The following is a 23832-nucleotide window of genomic DNA, read 5'->3' as shown; positions in this document are numbered from 1 at the left end:
ATTTTTTTAAAACGCCACAGTAGGTTGTACACAATAGATCTCTTTTGCTCGCAGTTCGCAGTAAATTTCTGATCCTATCAGCCCTGTTATACGACACTTAGGCGATAACAACATCCGATGAGGCGGGCCTTGCTGTATTCCAAAGATAGATTTTATAAACGACTTTTAGACATTTGCACATTTTCAATAGGGAGTATGGAACAAGGACGATTGAGCAATGAGCTGTATGAGATTTACAGCGACATAGACATAGTGCAGTGAATAAAGAATCAGTGACTCCGCTGACTAGGTCATGTCGTCCGAATGAGAACAAACGCTCCAGCTATAAAAATATTCAATGCGGTACCTGCTGGGAGGGGAGAGAGAGCGAGGGAAAGTGCTTCTTTGCATTCGAAAGACTTGGTCGAAAAGAGCATAACTGAATTTGGTGTATCCAACTAGCACCGTTAGCACGCAAGAACGAAACGACAGACGCGCTGGGACAAAATCGGTTTAGAAAATATGGCGATAATCAAGAGGAAGTAAAAGAAGTGATGTTATGAACTTAGTATGCAACTGAAAAACTGAAGTAGAAACCACACTCCAGTATCTCAGCATGCTCCTTCTTTTATTTGGAGCTGACAGATGGACAATGTCGAACAAAGACTAGAAACATTCGCGAGATCAGAATAAGTTCCAGGTGGTGTAGAGGTAGCGGAGCAGAATAAACTTTGAAGCATGTAGGGATTTATAATGACAGGATCACTCTATAACCTAAAGTGACTAAAGAAAAAATAATACTATGTTAACAATTTTAACCAATCCCCACTCTTCCGCTAATAGCACAAACAATATTTTGCTATTTTCCTTTGTATATTAACCTTCATTTGCGTATAATAATTGTTTGTTTATTTATTTTTGCTTGTGTTACCTTCTAGACACATCACTCGACACCTCATAGTGTTCATTCCTTGCCACACCACCGTGATCTGCTGCGGGATCGTGCCATGTACCGCGATCTGTATAGCAGTAGGGAACGCGATCGCGATCGAGAGCGATATAGAGATCACCTACGCGACTATGATATGCGATATGAATATCGGGATCATGAGCGTGAACTCTATGAGAGAGAGCGTGATCGACTAAGGGATTTCGAAAGAGAAAGGTAAGTAATTTTAATGAGCAATTGTCTAGTATTAAAAGCAAAGTGCTAAGATACTGAAAGAGCAAATATTATTTGCCAATTAATTACTAAATATGCGGTATCCGTTCTAAGATCAGTTATTTATTGAAAAGAGTAATAATTATAAATAATTATTCCACTTAAAAGTTAAGAAAAAAAGGAACAAGCACTGGCTGCTCAGGCCTTCGGCTATTGATTTAAAGATACAAATTGATTTAATAATTGATACTAATAATAGTCCGTTGTCTGCTTCAGAAGTTCAGGTGGTTTGATATTTTTAAACACCGATGATCTAATATCATATTTTGGAGTCCTGAACATATATTCATAAAGTGAGATACGGTGAACTCGCCGAATCCACCAAACGGGCACGGAGGTTTCGGCAAACCATTTAGCAAATACGAGTGGGTTGAAATCGTATGGCCAATTCTCCAAAGAACAACGGTCTTAATATTCCGGCATTATGAATTTGACGGATATTGGTTTTTGAACCTCGAGACAAGGATTTGTAGTGATGTTCATATTGGTACATTTGTTCAGGCAACTTTCATAATTGGTACGCCTTACCAGATTTTTTATATCTTCTAGAAGAGTGCATTCGAACATGTATAATGGCTTTTTGGTTGCCTTCTTAGCTCTACTATCGCCCTGTTCGCTACCTTTGATGCCACTGTGACACGGAACCCTCATAAGTTTGATTGAACTTTTTTATTGTGTGAGCATGTTGCGAATTTTTGTGATTACTGGGGAGTTATTGGCTGGGTTCAGATTAGCCGAAAATTAAGATATCAAGAAACTTTGCACCCAACTCAATTCGAAGTTTTGGTATCAATGGGAATTATTTCAAAGTTTCATGCTATAAAAATATAGGGTTCGTACTTTCACGTAGAGGCACGAAAATTGGTGGCAATAGTTTTCGTCGGTTTTCCGACTAAATTGCAGTGTCGGGGCATAGGAAAAAATGCAATGAATTTCCTTATTTTATAGAAGAGATTTTTCCCCCAGTGTGCCTCCCAAAGCGCATACCATCTTCGGTATTCATATAACCAGAGCGGAATAGTTAGAATCACCCTTTTGTCATTACTTTGTTTACTATATTTATTTATTTTTTTAACTCAACTTTGCACATTGGTCATAAAGGAACTAGAAAAATTTGTCGAATTTTTTTAATTATTTTATATTCTCTTATTTCCAGACTGGAATACATAGCGCCGCTATCGTTTGAACAAGCGCTCGCTATGGGCAGAACGGGGCGTGTCCTGCCATCACCCGTTCTAAATGGCTATAAGCCAAAAGGTGGCTTTCACCCAAGACACTCCGATTCGGATGAGGAGGACTGGTGCTAGCAAAGGCTTTGATTGCGATTGCGTAATCGAAGGGAACAGATCTGGGTATAGCATCAAGCCATATTTCCATCACTCTCTGCACCGGACTTAGACCATAATTTTGATACAATACCGTTGCAACATTTCACTGCTGCATCCGATACCGATTTAATAGAAACCACATTCATCGATACTGATTTAAGCAAAAATGCTGCTGTAGCTGCCGCAGCCACAGCAGTAGACGACGATGTTGATACCAACGCTACAGCCTATTGGCGTATGGGCCCACGGGCGGCGACACAACCCACAATTTGTGAAACAGATTTAGGTCTAGGAGGCGACCGAAGGGAAGTAATAGCCGCAATCAGACCATTGTCACTAGATATGACAGACCGAAGAGCGGAGTGTGCTATAGCGACAACAAGAATTTATTCCGATCATGAGCTTTACCAACGGTATCAACAGCATGCTAATTATGCTGCCAGTGAACCGCAGACACCGTTGAACATTGAATTGCAGCAACAGTATGCAACAGCAGCCGCAGCAGCAGCAAAAACACAGCCTGAACAGCATTTGTATCATACGCTGTAAAAGCAAACAACTTGAAAAATAAAAATAAAATGTTCAGCTAGAGTTTTCGAAATGAAATGGAAATATTGAACATGAAAGAAATAATGCATACACATACATACACACATACATACATATATGTACATAAATGTATATGTACGCTACATGTGACATACATACATATATACATAGTTCATACATACATACAAATGTAACTCCGAAAAGCTAATCTTCTCAATACAATTACTAGAAATTGAGAAACACTTACATATTTATACGATACCATAGCCAAAATATTTCTACAAATATTATATATATACATACATATATATATATATATATATATGAAGACATAGATACTGCCTTGTTTCTGTTAAAGTTTGGTCCAAAACGTTATTGTAATTACAACAAACAAACATGCATGCATACATACATATACTAGGAAATTATTAACTGCATATTTGTTTTGAGAATTTGTTAAGAGAGTTTTAACTGTGCATTGAAATTTGTTAGGGGCTTTTAGGCATACTACATAAACATACGTGCAGACATACATGCACATACACATAGCAGCATTCACATATACATACATAGGCATGAATTTAATAACCACACACAAGCACATACAAACACACTCAAATCCATACATTAAATTGAGGCAAAGCAAAGAAAGTTAAAGTTATCTTTGGCGTTCATACATATTGTACGTATATTGTACTGTCACTTATGAAATGAATTAGCTTTTAATTAGTGCTTAAAGCGAAATGATTTTATTCAATAAAATTAGCGTTAATAGTAAAATATATAGGTACAATAAACACTTGCATACACACATACATATACATATATATGAAAATCTAAGGCTTGAACACTAAATCAGACACACACACATTAAATGAATATACACCGCCATGGGGAGTAGGGGCCAAATAAAAAATTAAATAAAAAACAGCAAAATTTGCTGAATTTCCTAGAGGATGTGAATAGCAAATGGAGGTATAGCTGTAACATAGTAAATATTTAGAATAACGGAATACGATTATTTAAATTTTCAAAGCTACTACTACTACACCCATACAAACATAAATACATACACCGTAGCTAGCCAAAATCACCATACGACCATAAATAGAATCGATAGTAATGCGATACATAGTGTTTCAACATATTCGTTGGCAAGTAAACGCATACATACACGCATATATGTACAAATACCTACCAACATTTACACTTACACATATACATACATATGTACATATGTATTTAACTGTGAACGAAGCAAACGAAAAAATATGCAAGCAAAAATTAATACAATTTTACATTGAAGCCAAGCAAAGTTAAAAAACAAAGTTTTAAAGGAGCATTTCAAGAAATGTAAAAGTTGAAGTCTGAATATAGAAAAGCTGGCATAAGTACACACATATACACATACATACACACACAACTGCAGGAATCCATCGTAGTTACAAAATAGTAGGTAAACGCAATGCTTGAACACACATACATGCGCACACATATACACATACATACAAGCATGTGGCTATGTAGAGAATTTTCTTGAATGGCACATTTTTTCACTAAAAAACGAATTCACTTCCATACTTGCGCACATCCATACACATACATATACATATACCTGCACACATGCATCCCGATTTACTACATAAAAGCATTTCGCCTCATAGCATATCGAGCTTGCACGCATTGGCAAACAACTCACACATACTCAAACGTACATACACATACACATATGGTAAGCATCGAATCATTTACAGATATACCTATTAACTTGAAGGGCTACACAAACGCATTACAAGACACAGTACCGAAGTAAAAAAAGAAAACTTAGAAAATAAAGAAAATTTAAAAAATTAAAAAAAATTCTCGAAAGTAGTTAGTGTGGAAATAACTGATTCATAATAACTTGTAAATATTGAAAAGTGTAAAAAATTTACGTAAGAAATAGGAATATGTTTATGATACCAAAAAGTGTAAGCATACATATAAAAGAAGAAAAACAAACCAAATATGGTGGAAGAAACAGCGCACAAATAAATTATGAATTCCCCAAAATGTAGAAGAGATTAAAAAAAATTCAAAAAGTTAAAATGAAAACCGTTAAAAATTAAAACAACAAAAACTAAAGACAAGCACTCACAATAAACGGCAACATCTACATTTCCTAACACAGCAATTTAAAACTATTGTCACTTAAATTTTAATTTAAGAAAATTTTAATGCATTCGATTTTTTAATTCATTCACTTTTTTTCTGTTAACTTTATGTTTTGCAAAGTAGGCCAGTATGTGAAAATTGTTTAAGGTTGTGTAGCTAATTATTTGTTACTTTGAAACTTGTTATGTTTAGTAAAGTAAATTCTTACAGCAACAATTCGATAAAATATGCCAACTGGTTCCCATATAATCGGGTATACATTATAGGGCCACCACACACCCATGTTACGTGCGAGCAGGTACTGTCACTTCAGCAATATTTTTCAAAAATTCGTATACAGTGCTTATACTATTACAACTACAACAACATATGTATATAGTAAACGCCTTCCAAAAAGAAAACACGAGCGCACGCTGTCTGTACTCAGAAAAATTAATTAACAAAATTACTAAGAAGTTATGAGCTACCCTGCTGAAAATGATTCGTATTGAATTAGTTCTCGCTAATTGTAAAAATCTTTGAATAAGATATCAGTATCTTTACCTAGAGTACTTCCCAAAATGATCACTACTGAAGTCACCTGATTCCAAAAAGAAAATTTATTCAAAAGGGAAATTTTGGTGCAGAACTCGTTTGAAAAATGTTAAAAAGGCTACAGATGTTAGATATAATACCTGGGACTTGTAAATGAAGTATTTTGAAATCCAAATACAAATTATTATTGTTAAGCCAATTATTATAGTTCATTTTACATTATCGGTTAATCGATAATTTTAAATTTCAGTCATTCTCAAGTCATCTTACATCCATTGGCCCTGCCAAAAATTTATATACCAAAACTTTTTAGGATACTTCATATTAATGATGGCTAGTTTTCAATCTCAAACCACCTCAGTAGACATTCATCATTACAACGTTACTGCTTTGGAGCCTGTAAAATTTTTGGAATTATTTCATATAGGTGAAAAATAGTCCACAGTGCTACCGCGCGACTGTATGCAGGCGTAAGTTTTAGATCCTACTTGAGATGGTTTGCTTCTCAAACTTTTGTATATTTTTGTTTCTCTGTTTAGTAATGTCCCTGAGAATTGCGGAAGAATAGCTTATTCGCGATATATAAAATACTGAACTGTGGCATAGAAGTCGCTCTCAGTTGCCTTTAGCATATCGTTACAAGCTAGGCATGTTTCACAAGTCGTAGTTTTATCCCAGCAGATCGTGCAGGGCATTGTGCCATTAGTACACCAACCATTACCCTACACTCGTTCTTTTGGAATGCCAACAGGTACCTTGTAATTTTTTAGATGTATGAAAGCTCCTCATAAAAACCATATGCCGTTCGTAGGCAGCACACAACTGTGGGTCCCTCCATTTGTGGAAAAACGTCAAGACACTAACGCTAAATTGAAGGAGAAGGAGCAGCTCTGCCATTTGACAGTCTTGCCAACATTGTTATTTCTAGATCTGGTTTAAGATAACAAACTGTTTCTGTTGTTGTAACAGCACAAAACAACCCCTTTTAGAGAAATCTGGTAAAATGACAGTTCTTTGCCGAATATATTAGTAGAAGAACCCGCTGGGAGGCACTGATACACTTAAAACTTTTGCGTTTGTAATCTTCTGTGTGAATAATACTTTTAATGAGAAATTGTTCAACATTTCATGAACTATTAATTCTAGTTAAATTTCATTGTCTAAGCAAACTAGTACTTGAATACCTTTAATTGTAACTGAATTAGGACAAAACGCTTCCCTATCAAAAACTCATAATTTTTCTTTTCTACCAGGTCTGTTTACATCTAAAGAAAACAAACAAAGATAAAATGGCCCTGTTGTTTTATAGGTTAATTTAAGTAATACGTCGTTAGTACGCACTGGTTTCACGTCCACTGTGGAAATTAAACTTCGCCAAGTTGTTTCTAATAGTGGCCTATCATGTACCTAATGACTGACGGCCGTGTGTATTTCAGCCAAGAGAAATCTTCTCATAAAAAAACAAATACCGTTCGGTGGTATGATAGCTAAAAATTTAGGAACGCCCGTATTTATGGAACGCCCATCACATATTAAAGAAAACGCTTTACTTAAATACCTTTCAATAAGTATGTGCCTGCATATCACCCTAGTTTACAACGATTCTCACCTATGGCATTTGATTCACATTTCTACGTAAAATTTGCCGCTGTATCCAAACATGAAATCAGATGGATATTAAGAAAGTGAGACAATTTTTGATATATAGGTAAACTTAAATTTGTTGAATGCCGAAAAAAGAAAATTCAATAAATTTTCCTTATTAATGGCAAATATCTTACGAGTTATTTGTGAATTTTAAGGTAATTTATCAAGGCTTTTAAGTCCATGCCAATGTTGAGTGAGTTTTGTTAGTTTATTATCCAGATAATATCCATAAAAGACAGAGCAAGTCAAACAAACGCCACTTTCAATGTAAAAAATTTAACAAGACCGTAAACTGTATAAAATATCGTTAATTTATATCAGTATTTATATACATATTTGAAAGCCGAATCTTGTCTTATCAAAGCTAGAGAATATGGATTCTGGATGCGATTTTTTATTATCTTAGACAAAAAATTAATTATGTTTCGTAAAAATGGAACTGCAGTACTTTTAAAATTCTATAGAATCTAATATACAAACCCACATAACAGCGCTGCTCACCTGCAAATCACAAATGAGAGCGCTCTACTGCGGTTAATGCATGAGGAATACAGCACAAGGCAAGAGTTGTGTATGGGAGGTTAATGTTAGTGTTGTTTATTATGCTAAATAACTAATATACACAGCACAAGGCAAGAGTTGTGTATGGGAGATTAAAGTTAGTGTTGATCTAATCTAATATGCACGCCCACACAACAGCGCTGCTCACCTGCAAATCTCAAATGAGAGCGCTCTACTGCGGTTAATGCATGAGGAATACAGCACAAGGCAAGAGTTGTGTATGGGAGGTTAATGTTAGTGTTGTTTATTATGCTAAATAACTAATATGTACCGAAAGTATACCATAGGTCACAGGCAGAAGAAGGTAGAGAATTATGTTGAGTTATTTATGTTACCGCAAGTGAACATTTATGGACATAAAACCACTATCTTTGCGGTTAGCCCTCACATTTGTGTATACATACATACATTTACGCATAAAAACTGTCTTCATTTTTTTTAATAATAATGCTCATGAATTAAGTACTAGGATGTGGGTATCACACAACTAGCGCTAAAATTGAGAAAAACTAAACGAAGATAAAGTGGTGTACACTTCAATAGATAAATAAACAATTTATGCAGTCCAATTTTTAAATATCCTGAAAAAAAAAAACTAAAAAAAGAAATTGTTCGTATTTCGGATTCCAAGAAAGGGCAGCCCTGCTGACTTCACCGGTATCTTTGTGCGGTGTTTGGCCTAACCAACCAAACCGTCTGCGTTTGATGGTTAGCTGGATGAGGAATTCATTGGGCGATTCCAATAGGTATTAGAAATGATATGCGACCACCAAATCTTTAAGGTTTTGCGCAGGCAGAAGGTGAATGAGCAAAGATGTTAGCGCCCAGGATTCATTTATACGAAATGAAGATCCGCAGCTTAGTCTTGACTGAAACAAATTTTGAAAGCCGAATGTTGTTTAATTACGGAAAAGCACCGCAGGCGTTCGATTTGCAGCGGCTTCGGACGTTGGTGTTATTTTGCTCCCGAGTCGTTGATTTCCCTCCTATGTAGGGTGAAGTGTGGAACACCTTTAGTATGTTGGAGATGAATTCGAAAATTCGATGAATCCATCCATCGATTCTATTGTTGTTTGTTCTCCGTTCTAATTTCTCAATACATATCTTACTTCATATTTGGGTGAATAGGTCATAGAGTGGCAAATTTTACGTAAGAAGTGGCAGTCAAATGTTGCAGCTCAGTATTTTTTTTGTTTGAAAATTTATATTATTACAATATAATTATTATTATCATTGTAGTTTAGTATTGTTTTATTTTCAAATGGAAGTTGTTTCAAATGCAAGAAATTTTTTTATAAAATTGCTTATACTTTTATTTATTCACACACACATTACATACATACACACATGCCTACGGTAAAATAGTTAAGACCAATTTTTTTGTTGTTTTCATCTGTGTTTTTTTTCTTTGTCTAAAAAGGCGAACTTCAAACTAAACGAAACCAATAAAAACATAACGACTTGCAGCAGTATCTCATACCCATACCACGACACTCCTTGCAAACACACATACACACTCACATGCGTACCCATATACATTTATACAAGCATACAATCATTCTTTACGTACATTTGTACATTATACAAAAGGAGAAAACAAAAAATATTCAAATATGAAACCAAATCGAAATATCTTGATCTGTTCCTTAGGTTATACGCGAACGATAGGTAAATATGCAATACTGAAAATAATAGGTACATAAGTACAAGCATGTAAGGAGTAAAAAATAATTCACTAGTATGTATGTATAATGAAAAACAAAAATTGAGAAAATAATATAAAGTAAAATATTGATAAAAAAAAAAATATTTCGTAAATAACGTTAGATATTGTACTTAAAATAATGGAAATAAATAAATAAAACTTATGTAAATTTTTGAATTAATACTTTATTCCTTGAGAATAAATTGCCTGCGTGTGAAATTTAAACATGAACGTGAAATACTGAGCTAGCCGTATAAAATATTTTATATGAAAACCAAAAACTGAAACAAAAACCAAATAAAAAAACCAAAAAAAAATTAAAAAAGAACTACTAAAAATAAAAACTTACCCTTACTTGTATTATTTCATAACAATAAAACAAAAAGCATAGTGTTTAGAGCAGAATACATAAAATAGTGTTTAATATTGAGCAAAATGAAAACCAAAAAATAAATGAAGAAGAAATTAGCGCAACTAAGACAAAAAATTGAATTTAACTACATAAGAAAAATAAAATTTAATGCAACAAATTCAAATGGTAAATATTTAATGATTAATACTGTAATGTATTTATGGATATAATAACAATATAACACCTGCCTTCAATAAATTTTATTATACTTTATTAAAAAACAAAACAAAAAAAAAAAAACCAGGAAAGAAAAACAATGATGTGGAGTAAAGTGAAAGTAATCATTACTTTTTATTATTAGGAATTCAAGAAATATAAATGAAAAACCAAAAAAAAAAACAAAAAAAAAAATAAGAAACACAAAATAATTATAAATTTACGTAAAACCAAGCCAACTTTTACAATTGTAAATTAAAATAACTGAAAACTTATATTTTATTTTTAGATATTAAAATTATGATGTTGAAATGAAACAAGAAAAGGAAAACCAAAAACACTGCACTCATTTCATATTGAAAAAGTAAAATCAAATGACATAAAATAAAGCAAACCAAAAGCAAAATGAAACCGAAATCGAAAAACTGTACAACTACAAATGAAACAACTGCAAAATACGATACATTAGAAAAAAACCCAAAAAACAAATCATAGCAAATTCAACGCATTTTACGCAACCAAGTAAATTTATTGAAATATTTCATAATATTCGCTAGTAACACAATTATTTTGCTTTTTTCCCATTATCATTTCCAATTTGAAAATATCTCTAAATCATCAGGACGGTTCACAAATAAGGGTAAATGGTCTTGTAAATTGAGATGGCAAATTATACCTTTTTCCAACTATGTTGATGCCAAGTTATTCGTATTCAATTGTGAACCACCCTAATATTTAACTTACACATTAGGGAATGCTTTTAAGTGCTAACTTAGCAAATTAGAACGGACATTTCTTTATGAAAATGTTTTCTGAATTTGTATTGTTGCCAGAAATGGAAACAGAGTCAAGTATTTAGCTTAGCACCAAAAAGAAATTTCCCGAACTGCTGCAAGTTGGGAAAACAGCTGATGAAATTAGGCAACTTCATTTCTGACGCGCCCTGAATGCTGCCTTTTAACCATTTAATGTGAGATTTAACCCTTTAACGGCTGCTTAACCAAATTCAAATTGGTTACTTCTTGTCAAAAATGTACATTTTGGGCCTTTTGCAGCTACTGTTTGCGTATATGAATTCAGATTTGAAATATTGAAAACTGCTAGAAAAATTTTCATAATTAATCGAACTTACAGTAAATTCGTTCCACAGGAGTTTTGGCGTCGCTTTTGCACATATATACATCTGTGTTTACGATAATAGCAGCGCGTCATAATATAAAACTTTGAATATTTATTTTTTTTATTTTTTATTAAATGCTTTTCGTCATATTTTTTTTTTTTATTTATATTACAACAGAAACTATAAAACTTAGGTACCAAACTTTGTATAAAATTTAAAAAAATGTGAGAAAAATGTCACGTTTTCAGACTTTTTAGAAAAATTCTACATTCTAATAATTGGGAATGCAGTTTTGTAGGCAAATCAATTTTGGTATAATATTATGCCCGAATTTGGTATAATAATATGCTCGATTTTCTTATATCGGTGAGTTCATACAGCTCAACGTTCCATCGCCTGCGATAATTGCCGTCGCCAACGTGCAAAGGCCCGAAAATCTGCGCAGAATCATTCTCTCAAACACTCCAAGCGTCGCTTCAACGGATGTTGTCATCGTCCACGCTTCTCCACCTTACGTTAGGACGGGCATGATGAGAGCCTTGTAGAGTGTTAGTTTTGTTCGTCGAGAGAGGACTTTACTACTCATTTGCCTACTTAGTCCAAAGTAGCACTTGTTGGCAAGAGAGATTCTACGTTGGATTTCAAGGCTGACATTGTTATCGGTGTTAATGCTGGTTATATAGAGTTGCATCACTTGTCCAAAATTTCTTTCGTAATAGAATGAGTTGAAGAATGTAAGTCTTTAAAGTCTCTGAGTTTATAAGTAAACACCTTGTATAGATATCACATACATGGCTCACAATAAATAGATACTTACCAAAAGTCGATATCAGCAGAAAAATCAAAGTTTTACACCTTATTTTCGCCAATCGGAATATTATACTACTCCGAAATGTACTGACCCAGGTCTTTCACTGAAAATGCAGCTCCAAATCATCATTGAAAGTAGATACGTTTGTCTCGAAGGAACCGTTCCACGTCTTTCCTCCGTATCCAATTTTGCGATCTCCTCTCTGCACATTTTAATGCTAAAGAAGACCTTTAAGAAATTAAAGTGCGGAGGACTTCACTGTTTTCCATACAAGGTCCCTTCAAATGTTTTTCAAAAGTCTTCGCTTGCTACAGCAGGTTGATTCATAGTATTTATACAGTTGAGCTCACACGGTTTCATCAGGCCAGTTAGGGTGAGCTGACTATCAAAAGCCCTCTCTAATGATTGATTTTAAAAGAGCAACAAGTTCATATTCTTTTAAATGAACTACTTAAATATATATTTGTATATCATACAACAATACCACAGAAAATGGCCCAACAGTGCGGGTCAAGTTAAGATTGAGAAACATTGCTTGTAAATTTGACTCAATGGATGGTTCGATTATTTAGTATATTTACCAGTGAATCGAAATGGGTGGGAATTATTGGAAGATAAGGATTTCGCATTTTCCAAAATATTTACGACGTTTACCTGCTACGGTAAAGTATTTCCTAATAGGATACCTTAAATCGTAAGTAGGTTGGAACTGTAGACAAGCAAATGTTCGCTCTTGGTTCAGATGTCTTAAACTCACCTCAGACTAAAAAAAAATCACTTGGGGCAATGCGAGAGCAGTGATACCTGCACAAACAGCTACGACGGCATTAAGCTGAGCTTAGGGTCTAAGTATGCCCCTTTTAGGATCAGTTATTTTAACCTAGATTGGTGTTGCCAGTTTGTCTTGTTGCAGATATGAAAAAATTACCAATTTCTCTCATTTTCTCTTTTTCTCTCGATAAAGAAAGATCTTTCAGTATTATCAAATAAATTTCGAGCATCTTAAAAGCACGTCCTTATAGAAGTTTTCATATAGGTATTTCAAAAAAATTTTACTTGCATTTGCGTTCAATTAAAATTTATAATTTTATATAAAAATATCATTTATATGTGATATGCCATTAATGCCATAATAACAATTAGCCTTTTCCTTGAAAAGTCCGTATTAGTCTGTTTTAGTATAGGTTACGATTGAACTCATCGCCTTTTAGACATTTTAAAGCATAAACCCATTATATTTTTTTATTTAAATAATATTAATTAATAATATGCATAGCATTTAATTCTAATTAAATTCCAAAAACAAAAACAAAAAGAATTGCGTTCTTATTTTTCTGTTGTTGAACAGTTTTTTTTATGAATAGTTACTTTGTTTTTTTATATATTCAGCTTGAAATTCCCAAAATCATTCGTGGCTTTGAGTTTTTGCTGTTGAAATTTTTTTAATAAATATTTGTTAATTCACATTTTGGTTTTGAAATTCAAAAAAATTCTTGTATCTTTAAGTGCAGGAAATTGCTTTAAATTTATTACTAATTTAAAATTTCTTTTTGTATTTCATATAATTAGAATTAAAATTTGCGATCTTTAATCATTGATCTTGAACATTTTTTAATAAATACAATAGTTTTTAATAATTTTTTTTTTCGTTTTTCTTATAATGTGAATTAAATTTCAACATAAATTGCTATTCTAAATTTTCATTGTTTAATACTTTTTAATTTGTATTTATTGTTAACTTTAATCATTTATTTCATTTTGAAAATAAAAAATTGTGAACTTCCATTTTTGTCGTTGGGATTTTTTTTAAATAATTTATTTTTAATTTAAATTTTTTTAATTTTGGAATTCCAACAAAATTTTGTGATTTTTAATTGTTGCACCTGTAAGTTTCATTTTTTTTTTATTTTTCATTAAATTAAAAACAAAATTCATCTGCAATTTTTATTATTAGACATTTTTTGAATCAATATTTATTGTTTCCTTAATTATTTATGCTTCATATAATGAGAAAAATATTAACTTTAATAAATTAATAATAAATATAATTATTATTATTATTAGCAAATATAACATTTACTGCTGATTTAATTTTTTTGAAATTCTAAAAATGGCGACCTTTAGTTTTTTTTTTTAATTTTCTTTAGTAAATATTTATTGCTAATATAATTATTTTTACTATTTTACTAGTACTAAATAAAAGAAAAATAGTGATCTTCAATTTTTACTGTTGAAATTTTTTTAATAAACATTTATTTTTAATTAATGTTTTTTTTTACTTTTCATTTAATAAGAATTAAATTCCAAAATTTTCAAATAATAAAAATTTAATTACAAACCTCTTTGTCATACTTAATTTTTTGTTGAACTTTGTTTTAATATTTATTATTAATTGTTATTTTTTGTTTTTTTTTTAAATCTGCTATAAAGTTGTAAGTTTTGCTCAATTTTTGAACCTTCAACAAATAACATTTAATGATTAATGTCGTAAGTGCTTTATAACAACATTCTAAAAGCATGGAGTTGGAAATTTGTTTAAGTAATCAAAATTAAATTCCAAATTAAAATTTTTTTCTCACTATTTGGTAGAAGCAGTCAGTCACGATTATAAGGCCTGTGATGGCCTTATAGACCCTATACGCATTCCAAAAATTATACTGCTTCTAAATTTAGAATTTATCAGGTACTGTATTTCTTTCTGTATAATAAAACGAAATGGAACTTGTGGTAATCTAAAGAAATTCAGCGTTCTCACTTCTCTCTTCATTGATTTTAAAATATCTTTTCCCTCACAGTGAAATGGCCTGTTGTTACTTACGACTTTTGTTTGCCCAGTAAAGCAACACACAAACTTTCCGATCTGCTGTATAATTTGATTAGATTGCACAAAGAGTCGCAACGGCTGAGATCAGTTGTGCAATATCAAAAAATGTGTGTGCGGATATTAAAACAAAATGAACCAAATCAAAAGTCTGGGGCAATTATGTCGCCAGCCTCGCGTACTTTGATTCATTTGACTTTCTAAAGCGCTTTTGGCTGTTCGGATTCGCATGTGTTTGGATGAGGAGAGCGACTTTAAAATGAGAAGCTCCAGCGTGAACTACAACTTTTTGAATCGAGCGAATCGCTTTCGCAACGCGTAATGCGATTTCGTTGTAAGTATTCAAGTTGCAGTATGAGTCCATTTTATCATTTTAAGTTGTTTTTATTTATTATTTTCGCAAGCGCAAATCGAAAATTACTTCAACATTTTTTTTACTATCCCTTATTGATTCTATCTAAGCCATGCGTTCAAATTTAAAAAAAATGTTTTTTTTAGCTCATTTTGTCATTTAGTTTAAGTTACTTTTATAAAAGTGAAAATTAATTTACTATTTGTTCAAGCATCCATCGAAAACTATTTTAGCATTGTTTTTCCTATCCCTTATTGATTCTATCTAAGCCATGCGTTCAAATTGACAAAAATGCTGTTTTTTTTTTTTCTTTTCAAAATGACAAAGTTGTGCGGAAAGGGTTAAGAAAAAGCCTATTGGATAGTTAAAGGAAGGAAAAAGACAAAAATGTTTCGATTTTTTTTTCCAAATCCTAGATAGGTAGCGGCTTTTATCTATTGGTTTACAAAATATAAAGAACGAAGCTGCATACTGACATATCAGACCTGAAAAAATATATTCTTGATTGTAATTTATTGATGTTTACAATTATTGTAATTATAAAAACATATATACATGTAAATTATGTATTGATTTTTATTTTATTTTATTTTTATTGATTTTTTTTTTTATGGAAGTGCCAACACACACATATAATATATTTATTAAGGTTATTGATTTTGAACTCCGTTTTTTGTATTAATTGCTAAATTTTTAATAGAAATTTGTCAAGACGTAGCAATTAATATAAACGCATACATACATACATGCTATTATAATATTTTTTGAGGTTATTGACATTTTGTTTATTGATTTTTTTTGTACTTGAAATATTTTCTGGTTTTTTACTACAAATTTTCCATAGAAAGATTCATAAATTTACAAATATACGTGGTATATATTTTTAGAATTTCTATTTTAATTTTGCGGTATATTATAACATATAAATAAAGTTTTACGAACTTTAAACTGAATATTTATGATAGCATTAAGAGCGCGTTTCGAAAGCATTAAATGTAAATAGTAAGTCTAATTATTTCATAGAAAAAGTTGTATCGAAAATGATCTCAAAGTAAAGTATTTGAAAATTCATTGCAACCATTTAATTGTTTTCAACATTTTTCTTGTCAACATATTGAGTAAAAAGAGCTTTTATTTAAATTAACACTTTTAATTTTTAGTCTAATACAAAAATTGTCTGATATGTCAAAACTTAAATGAATATGAGGCTTGAAAATTCCAGTTTATTCAGCATAAATTATGTGCTACTTCTTCGGTAAACACACATACATACGCATAAGCATGCATACATAGCTGAATAAGTCTAGCAATTTTTTTAACGCGATTTTACACAATTAATAATTATTGACACATAATAATATTGAATACTTATTTTATACAACTAAATCCATCATTTTCTACACTTGCGCGGTAATGAATGATTTTTTTATTTATTAAAAAAATATATCTGCTATTGAAGCTATTAGTAACTACTTAGAGCCTTAACTTCGTTAATTTAGTTGAGTTTTTTTTTGCTATAGAAAATTTGTATGTAGTTCAAATTTAATAAGGAATGAAATGTTATCTATTTGTCCTTTGAATTCCATAAACTCTTCAAATCTAATACATACATACAAACCGGCTTTATTGAATCGACGCTTTTATACGCCACTCACTTTAAACATAAAATATAAAAAACAAAACATTACCTAAAATAATAAAAAAGATGCATGCCTATATACATATACATACATACATACATAAATAAAAAATAAATAAAAACTAGTTGAGAATGCGCCAGCTAAGTGAAGCGTCTAGTCGCATTGTTAAAAAAACGAAGAGTGAGCCAAGCATAAATTATTCAGAGAGAGAGAGAGCAGTTTAAAAAAATGAAAAGTTTTCTTCCCTTTTTCCTTGCAATCGCAGCGATTCTTTGTAAAGTATAATGCATTTTATGCATATTTCGAAAGCAAGCAACGTACTTTTTTTTTTTTTTTTTGAACTTGACAAAAATGTATAGTATCAACAACTTTTAATGAAAACATAAAACATATAGATAACTTCTTGAAAAAGATCGCTACTTTACATTCAGAAATACATAAGTACATCTATCTACAACAATAAGCTTGACAAATACGCGAGGAGAAAGTATATGGAAGTGCTGTTGTATGTGATGTAATGAAGGAGGTGCAGTTTAACCAAATTTATTGAGCATTCTTTCAAATTGAAGCGTAAAAGAATAACTATCCACAAGCGGAAATAAATTTGTCCACAATAACTACATACTACGATGATCATTATAAAAAGAATAATACTAAAAAACCAAAGAAAAAAACAAGAACAAAAAACCAAGAAAGCATTGCAAAATAAAAGCAACAAAATAAAATAAGAGAATGACTTGAAGAGAAATAAAAATTTAGTTAATGTTGTTATAAACAATTATATTCTAATTATTAACAAAAAATAGAAAAATCCAACCAATTAAAATGAGAAAATATTTTTTTTTTTTTCAAATAAATGATGAACTAAAGAAATATTTAGTGTTTTTCTTGTTTGGTATTGAAACAAAAATAAAGAAAGGTAACTATGCAAAAACTCTAGATAAAGGCCTTTTTCAAGAAAAAAACACAAACCTTGCCAGTACATTTTTTTTGTGTGAACATGTATTTCAACTATAGTCATAACGGTTTCAGTTTAAATGATTTAAATTTGAATTTTGATCAGCGCAAGTGCAAATATTGAAGTGCAAAACATTGGCAAATATATTTTAGGGGCTTGTTAGAAATCGTGCATTAAATATAAAAACCTAAAAAAATGTGCGCCAAAATAAACAATTAACTCGTGATCAAAAATTGATAATCTCTGCTTTAGAAAAAGAACGAATAACTATGCGCGAAATAGTGAGAAAAGTTGGCTGCAGAGCTAAGGGTTAATCGTAAGATTCGTTTAAAGAATCGCTTTAAAAACTCCACAAAAATTAGAAAGGACTTGGAGGAATAACATAATGAGTTCAAGAAAAAGTTTAAGACCTGGATGCAGGAGACTGCAGGTGTCTGACTTGAATACAAGGAAACTCGCGCAAAAACTACTTTTGTCTAAATCAAAAATGAGACTTGCTCGATGGGAATGGGTAAAAACGCATCATAACTGGCCCTTGGTCGGATAAAAGCAGACTTATTTTGCACTGCAACGACCATTTTCCGAATGACCGTCGATTTACAGAGGCACGCTTTAAAGAAAATTGTGGGACGAGAACGGTTAAGCATCCTGAAAATCAAATAGTCTGGGCATGCTTCCTTTTCTATATATGGGATCCTTTACTCTTTATTGATGGCATAACGAACGCCCAAAAGCATGAAGAAGTTATAACCAATTGCATCGTTCCCGTCGTAGATGAACAATGTGGCCTTTACTTCTGCGTCCAACTTTCGGGACGATTCCGCACCAAGCCATAGGCCTAAATCGGTAAGTTTTTATACGGTATTTCATCAACGATATAGTGCCATGTTTATGGTTAAGGAAAGTGTCATCTGTCAACATTTTGTTTGTTAAAGGCGCAAAAAATGTGTACAGATGTCAGAAAATTATCCCAACTTGAACCCGATTGAGCATCTATGGCAAACGATGCAAAATAAAGTGGCTCATCACAGACCAAACTCGAAGACACATCTGGTATGGGAGCAAGAGATTTCAAAAAAATCTATGCAAAACCTCATTGCTTCAATGTTTGTTCGGATCCAAGCTGCTATTCCCGCCAAGGACAAATAAACGCAAAAGTTACTCAAACCTTCGCATGTGCATATAACAGAAAACTTATATTCAAATTTAAAAATTAATACAATTTTTCTCAAAAAATGTTCATTTGTGAAGCACTAATTTCTATTTTGTAGATGCATTGATTATCAGAAAGATTTGGTAAGTTAACCCGCAGTAATTGGGGAAATAGTGCAAAAAGTGAGGTGGTAAGGTTTGCTTGGGCACGAATTTATATATGTTTATATATGTGTATAGCTAAACCTAAGATAAAATATTATACAACTTGTCATCTCACCCCAATCGCTATATTAAATCGAAAAAAAGATTCGTTTTGGCTATGTTTGTATAATTGGTAAATATCCACATTTTAACTGCCATTGAACCTAATAACTATGCGACATAAAATTTTTGTTCTTTGCTTTGTTCTTTACGGCGTAAGATAATATTTATTTAATGATTAAATAAATAAATTCTCAGGTGTGTTTATCTCAAAATATCATTATATTTAACAATACCTACCATTTTGATTGAAATTTACAACTTTAGTCGTTTGCTGCAAAAAATTCAGCTGCGGTGGTTCAAAGCACGTCTTCAATATGGTAACAAGTGACGAATCTTGGATCTATGCACATTAGCTGGAAACAAAACAGCAATCGACAGTATGGGTGTTTTATGAAGAGCTAAATCCAATAAAAGTTGCTCACAGAAGAAGCACCTCAAAGCAAATGGTGGACTGTTTTCTGGAAAATCTAGTTACTAAATGAATTTAAAACAGTCATTTCGGAGTGGTACACAACCATTTGTTGGCCAGAAGTTTTCGGAGAATTAAGGAAAACCAACCGCCGAAGACGAATCATCGTTCACCAAGACAATGCGAGCTCTTACATATCGGCTCACACAAGAGAGTTTTTCAGCAACCCAAGTATCAAGTCGTCCGCCTTAGAGGCCTGATGATTTCTCTTTGTTCCCGAACTTCAAAAGTAAAATGCGAGGTCAAGGTTTTCCAACGCCTCAAGAAGCTGCTTAAAAGCTTCAGAACTTGGAGGTACCCCTTTTGAGTGGCAAAAGAGCTTTGAAAATTTATTCAAGCAAGTGCGGAATTATATTCACTTCCGCGGCGAATTTTTTGAAAAAACAAACAACGATTTACTTTTACCGTGTTTTAATCGTTAGGCGCAAAATATAAAGGCAATCCTTCTAGATATATTTTTAGATATATTTTGAAGTTTGTCAGGGAAGTGTTTTGACATCTACTAATCCAGCAACATTTGGTTTTTCTTCGAATTATGGGTTTCTTTCAATTTTCGGATTTATTTGTCTAATATAAATAATTCATAAGCCTATTGCAAAAATACAGTTATTACGTTTAAAGATAACACAAAAATAAAAAGCAAAAACAAAGCTGTCAAGAAAGTCTTTTAATATTTATAGTTTATAGCTCTAAGTTTCACGTTTTAAAAAATGAAATTTGAATCAATATTTTCTATGACTAAACCGACCAATTAAGTATTTTTCGCAACTTTTTTATTTAAATATGCCCACAAATTTTTCATTAGATTAATACCAGGGACTTGGTCTGATGTATCCCTAACCCTACTGCAATTAAAAAGAAGTCACACTCTGACAATATAACTCATTTTGTCGGGACAGACTAGCAAGTACAATACTTAGACAACATCAAGTCCATTTTACTGCACTCGGGTTCCCCTTTTAATTTTTTTTAAATCTACTCGATCTCTGAAGAAATCTGAGTAGATCTTGTCGTTCCAATGAGCCAAGTTGGTCGCTTCTCAACACATCATTGCCAAAGACCTCAAGCCTGATTCGAGCGAAGGCCTTTTCCATGTGTTTTGCCCATAGAAAGCGGGCTACATCCACTACAGAATGATTTTGGTCTCATCGCAGAATATCACATCATCCCAGTAGCTATTTGGTTGAAATAGGTACGTTCTGGAGAAAGATAACCGCTTTTCAATTTGCTATGCAAAGAGCGAAAACTTCTTTCGAGCAAATCGCGAAGTATAATCGTACTTTTGCGAAACATGACGGACCTTTTCATGAGAAACTTCAACTCCACACTTATGTCTAAGCTCAATAGCAAGATTTTTTGCCGAAATCTGCGGGTTTGATTCTGATTTTTGCCAACAGAATACAATCGGCACCCGTGGTATTCCACTTGTAGATTTTTTCTCCAGCCTATTTGAATTTTTTGTACGATTTATTATGTTATATAAATTGTTTGTCGGGTTAAATAAACCATTTCTGATAACTCTAGCATAGCTTTCGTTTTGAGTTATAGAAATAATTTTGGAAGTCTCTCCAAATTTAATAAGATGCCTTGGTTTTAGTTAAAGAAATGCAAATAACTTGATTATTTTATGTAGTATCTCGAAAAATATCTTTGACAAACTACATATACACAATTGCCATGGCACCCTTTTTGGATATTTGGCCGAGCTTATCCTTGATAAATAGCGGCACCAATTTCGGTCTTAAAAAGTAACCCGCCGGAGGAATAGCAAATTTTCAATCCTTTCAAAGAAATGTCAATTCTCCTTATCTAAGGAGACAATTCACAAAATGGCGGCGCGAGATAACGACATTTTCTAACCATTTTCGTAAAACTCTAGTTAGTGGATTTTCACAATTTCTATGCGTTGAGAACCCGTGTATTATAATTCTTAAGACTAAGCCTCAATGGCCAAAAACATAACAGTTGTGGGACTACGCGGGATAATGCTAAATTTAAAAAAGGCAAATTTACCATGAGATGGCAAGAGATTTAAAATTTTGTTTGAGACCCCCTTGCAGAAGCTGTGGGGACCTTTCAAAGAAGGAGACTGTTGAGCACTTTCTCTGTGAATGTCCGGTCTTGGCAGCTAGATGATTAAGGACAGTGGGTGCTCCTTTCTTCGACAGCCTGGGGCAGTGTTCCAACCAAAGTCCATAAACCTCCTCCACTACATCAACACCTCTGGCTGGCTGTAGATATTGCCTGTTGGAGGTCTCATAATGGTATCAAAACAGCACTTTAGTTATATTTAGGAAGGGCCAGAGTGGAGTAACTATTTCAGCTACCTATGTCTTATCACTGACATGTGATTTCCGTTTTCCTATTTAAAACATACTTACTGAGTTTTTACCACTTTAACTACTTAGTTCTTTGTTCAATCTGAATGCAAACATTTACATTATTTTTTAATAACAAGCAGAGTAAATACACAGAAATCTGTAAATACATGTTAATACATGTTGTGGCGAAGGTCAAATCAGCCTATGCTTCTATATATAAATAGCACTCGAAGTATTAGATACATTAAACATATCAGTTGTTCTCGGAAGTAAAAACGATAGACGAGCAATGGCGAAACATCTATTTATATTGGGTTTACTTTTGGCCGTTCTGGTGGTGATGGTAAACGCCCAGACTACAGCAACTGGATCAGTCACTACACCAACGACCACTTCTCCAACATCCACTAGTTCTACGTCTACATCTACAACTGCTTCTGCTACGACGAGGCGTATTATTATTCGCAGAAGACGAAGAAGTTCTCGACCAGGAGCAAAATCGGGCACAGGCAAACGACGAAAAATACGCATTATTAAAAAAAAATCGCAACGCAGACGACAGGGAAGCACTAGTCAAAGAATTACTAATAGAAGAAGCAATAATAGAAGAAATCGCCGTGGTTAAAACTTGACAGATTATGTTAATAAAATTATTAATGCTGACAGATTAATAAAAAAGTGATTAATATGTAATTTTAGGTATTGAATTATACAGGTTTATAAACACCCGGCCGCCGTAACCGAATGGTTTGGTGCGTGACTACCATTCGGAGTTCAGAGAGAACGTAGCTTCGAATCATGGTGAATACCAATGAAGAAAAAGTTTTTTCTAATAGTGGCCTTCCCTCGGCAGGCAATGGCAAACCTCCGAGTGTACTTCTGCCATGAAAAAAGCTCCTCACAAAAAATATCTGCCGTTTAGAGTCGGCTTGAAAATGTTGGTTCCTCCATTTGTGGAACATCATCAAGACGCACACCACAAATAGGAGGAGCTCGCCCAAACACCCAGAAAGGGACACCCCCTAATTAGTGATGTCGTTCATTTCAGTTCTAAAAAGTGCAACATTGATTATCTGAAACAGTTGCTCCTTGAGCTCGATTAGGTATGTTTGTTGGATAGCTTAGATGTTTTTTGCAGTTTTCAATTATTTAAATTTTAAGAAATTGGTCGGTGTTAGAATTGTATAGGTTTTAAATTTAAAGTTTCTCCCTAATTTTTGAGCGCAAGAGCGGGGGGTCGTTATTCATGGGGGTTATTTAGTCACGATGTTCCAGTGTACGCAGGAGTCGGATGGACCACCTGATTTTATTAACGCGTTTCACACGTTTACGTGATGGGGTGCAAAGGTTGCGGGCAACAAATTCGGTGGCAAACAGCCCGCCACCGGGGCCCAGCCAAACATCGAAAAATAGTAACGAAGAATCTTGGAATTCACCCTCTCAAAATTCAAATCGTACACTCGTAAATCAAATCGTAAACTCTATCTTTTGGACTAATGAAGTCTTTTTTCATTTAAAACTCATTCACAATGCCAAAGTGACGGTTTGGTGTGCATAGTCAATCAGCGGAATAATTTGACCATATTTTTTAAAATGATCGAAGCCAAACATTTTCTATAGACGATGTCTCTTATCCTTCCTTCAGTGCACACTTAAGGCTTCAGCAAGATGGCG

The 23832-nt window shown here is 32.9% G+C and overlaps 1 protein-coding gene across 16 annotated transcripts in view; it reads left to right on the top strand.

The window, feature by feature from the left end:
• LOC128858243 (voltage-dependent calcium channel type A subunit alpha-1) overlaps nucleotides 1–10007 on the top strand; it is a 273728-nt gene extending 263721 nt beyond the window's left edge. For all 16 annotated transcript variants that reach the window (XM_054094347.1, XM_054094344.1, XM_054094345.1 and 13 more), the window contains 2 exons: nucleotides 918–1144; nucleotides 2358–10007. In XM_054094347.1, coding sequence (XP_053950322.1) covers nucleotides 918–1144; nucleotides 2358–2508 — 378 coding nt within the window. In that variant the 3' untranslated portion in view covers nucleotides 2509–10007. The remainder of the gene's footprint in view (nucleotides 1–917; nucleotides 1145–2357) is intronic.
• The last annotated feature ends 13825 nt before the right edge of the window (nucleotides 10008–23832 follow it).

This window comes from Anastrepha ludens, chromosome 3, assembly GCF_028408465.1.
Source record: "Anastrepha ludens isolate Willacy chromosome 3, idAnaLude1.1, whole genome shotgun sequence".
Lineage (NCBI taxonomy): Eukaryota > Metazoa > Arthropoda > Insecta > Diptera > Tephritidae > Anastrepha > Anastrepha ludens.
Note: the sequence above shows the minus strand (reverse complement) of the source record. Positions and strands in the feature narration are given on the sequence as shown.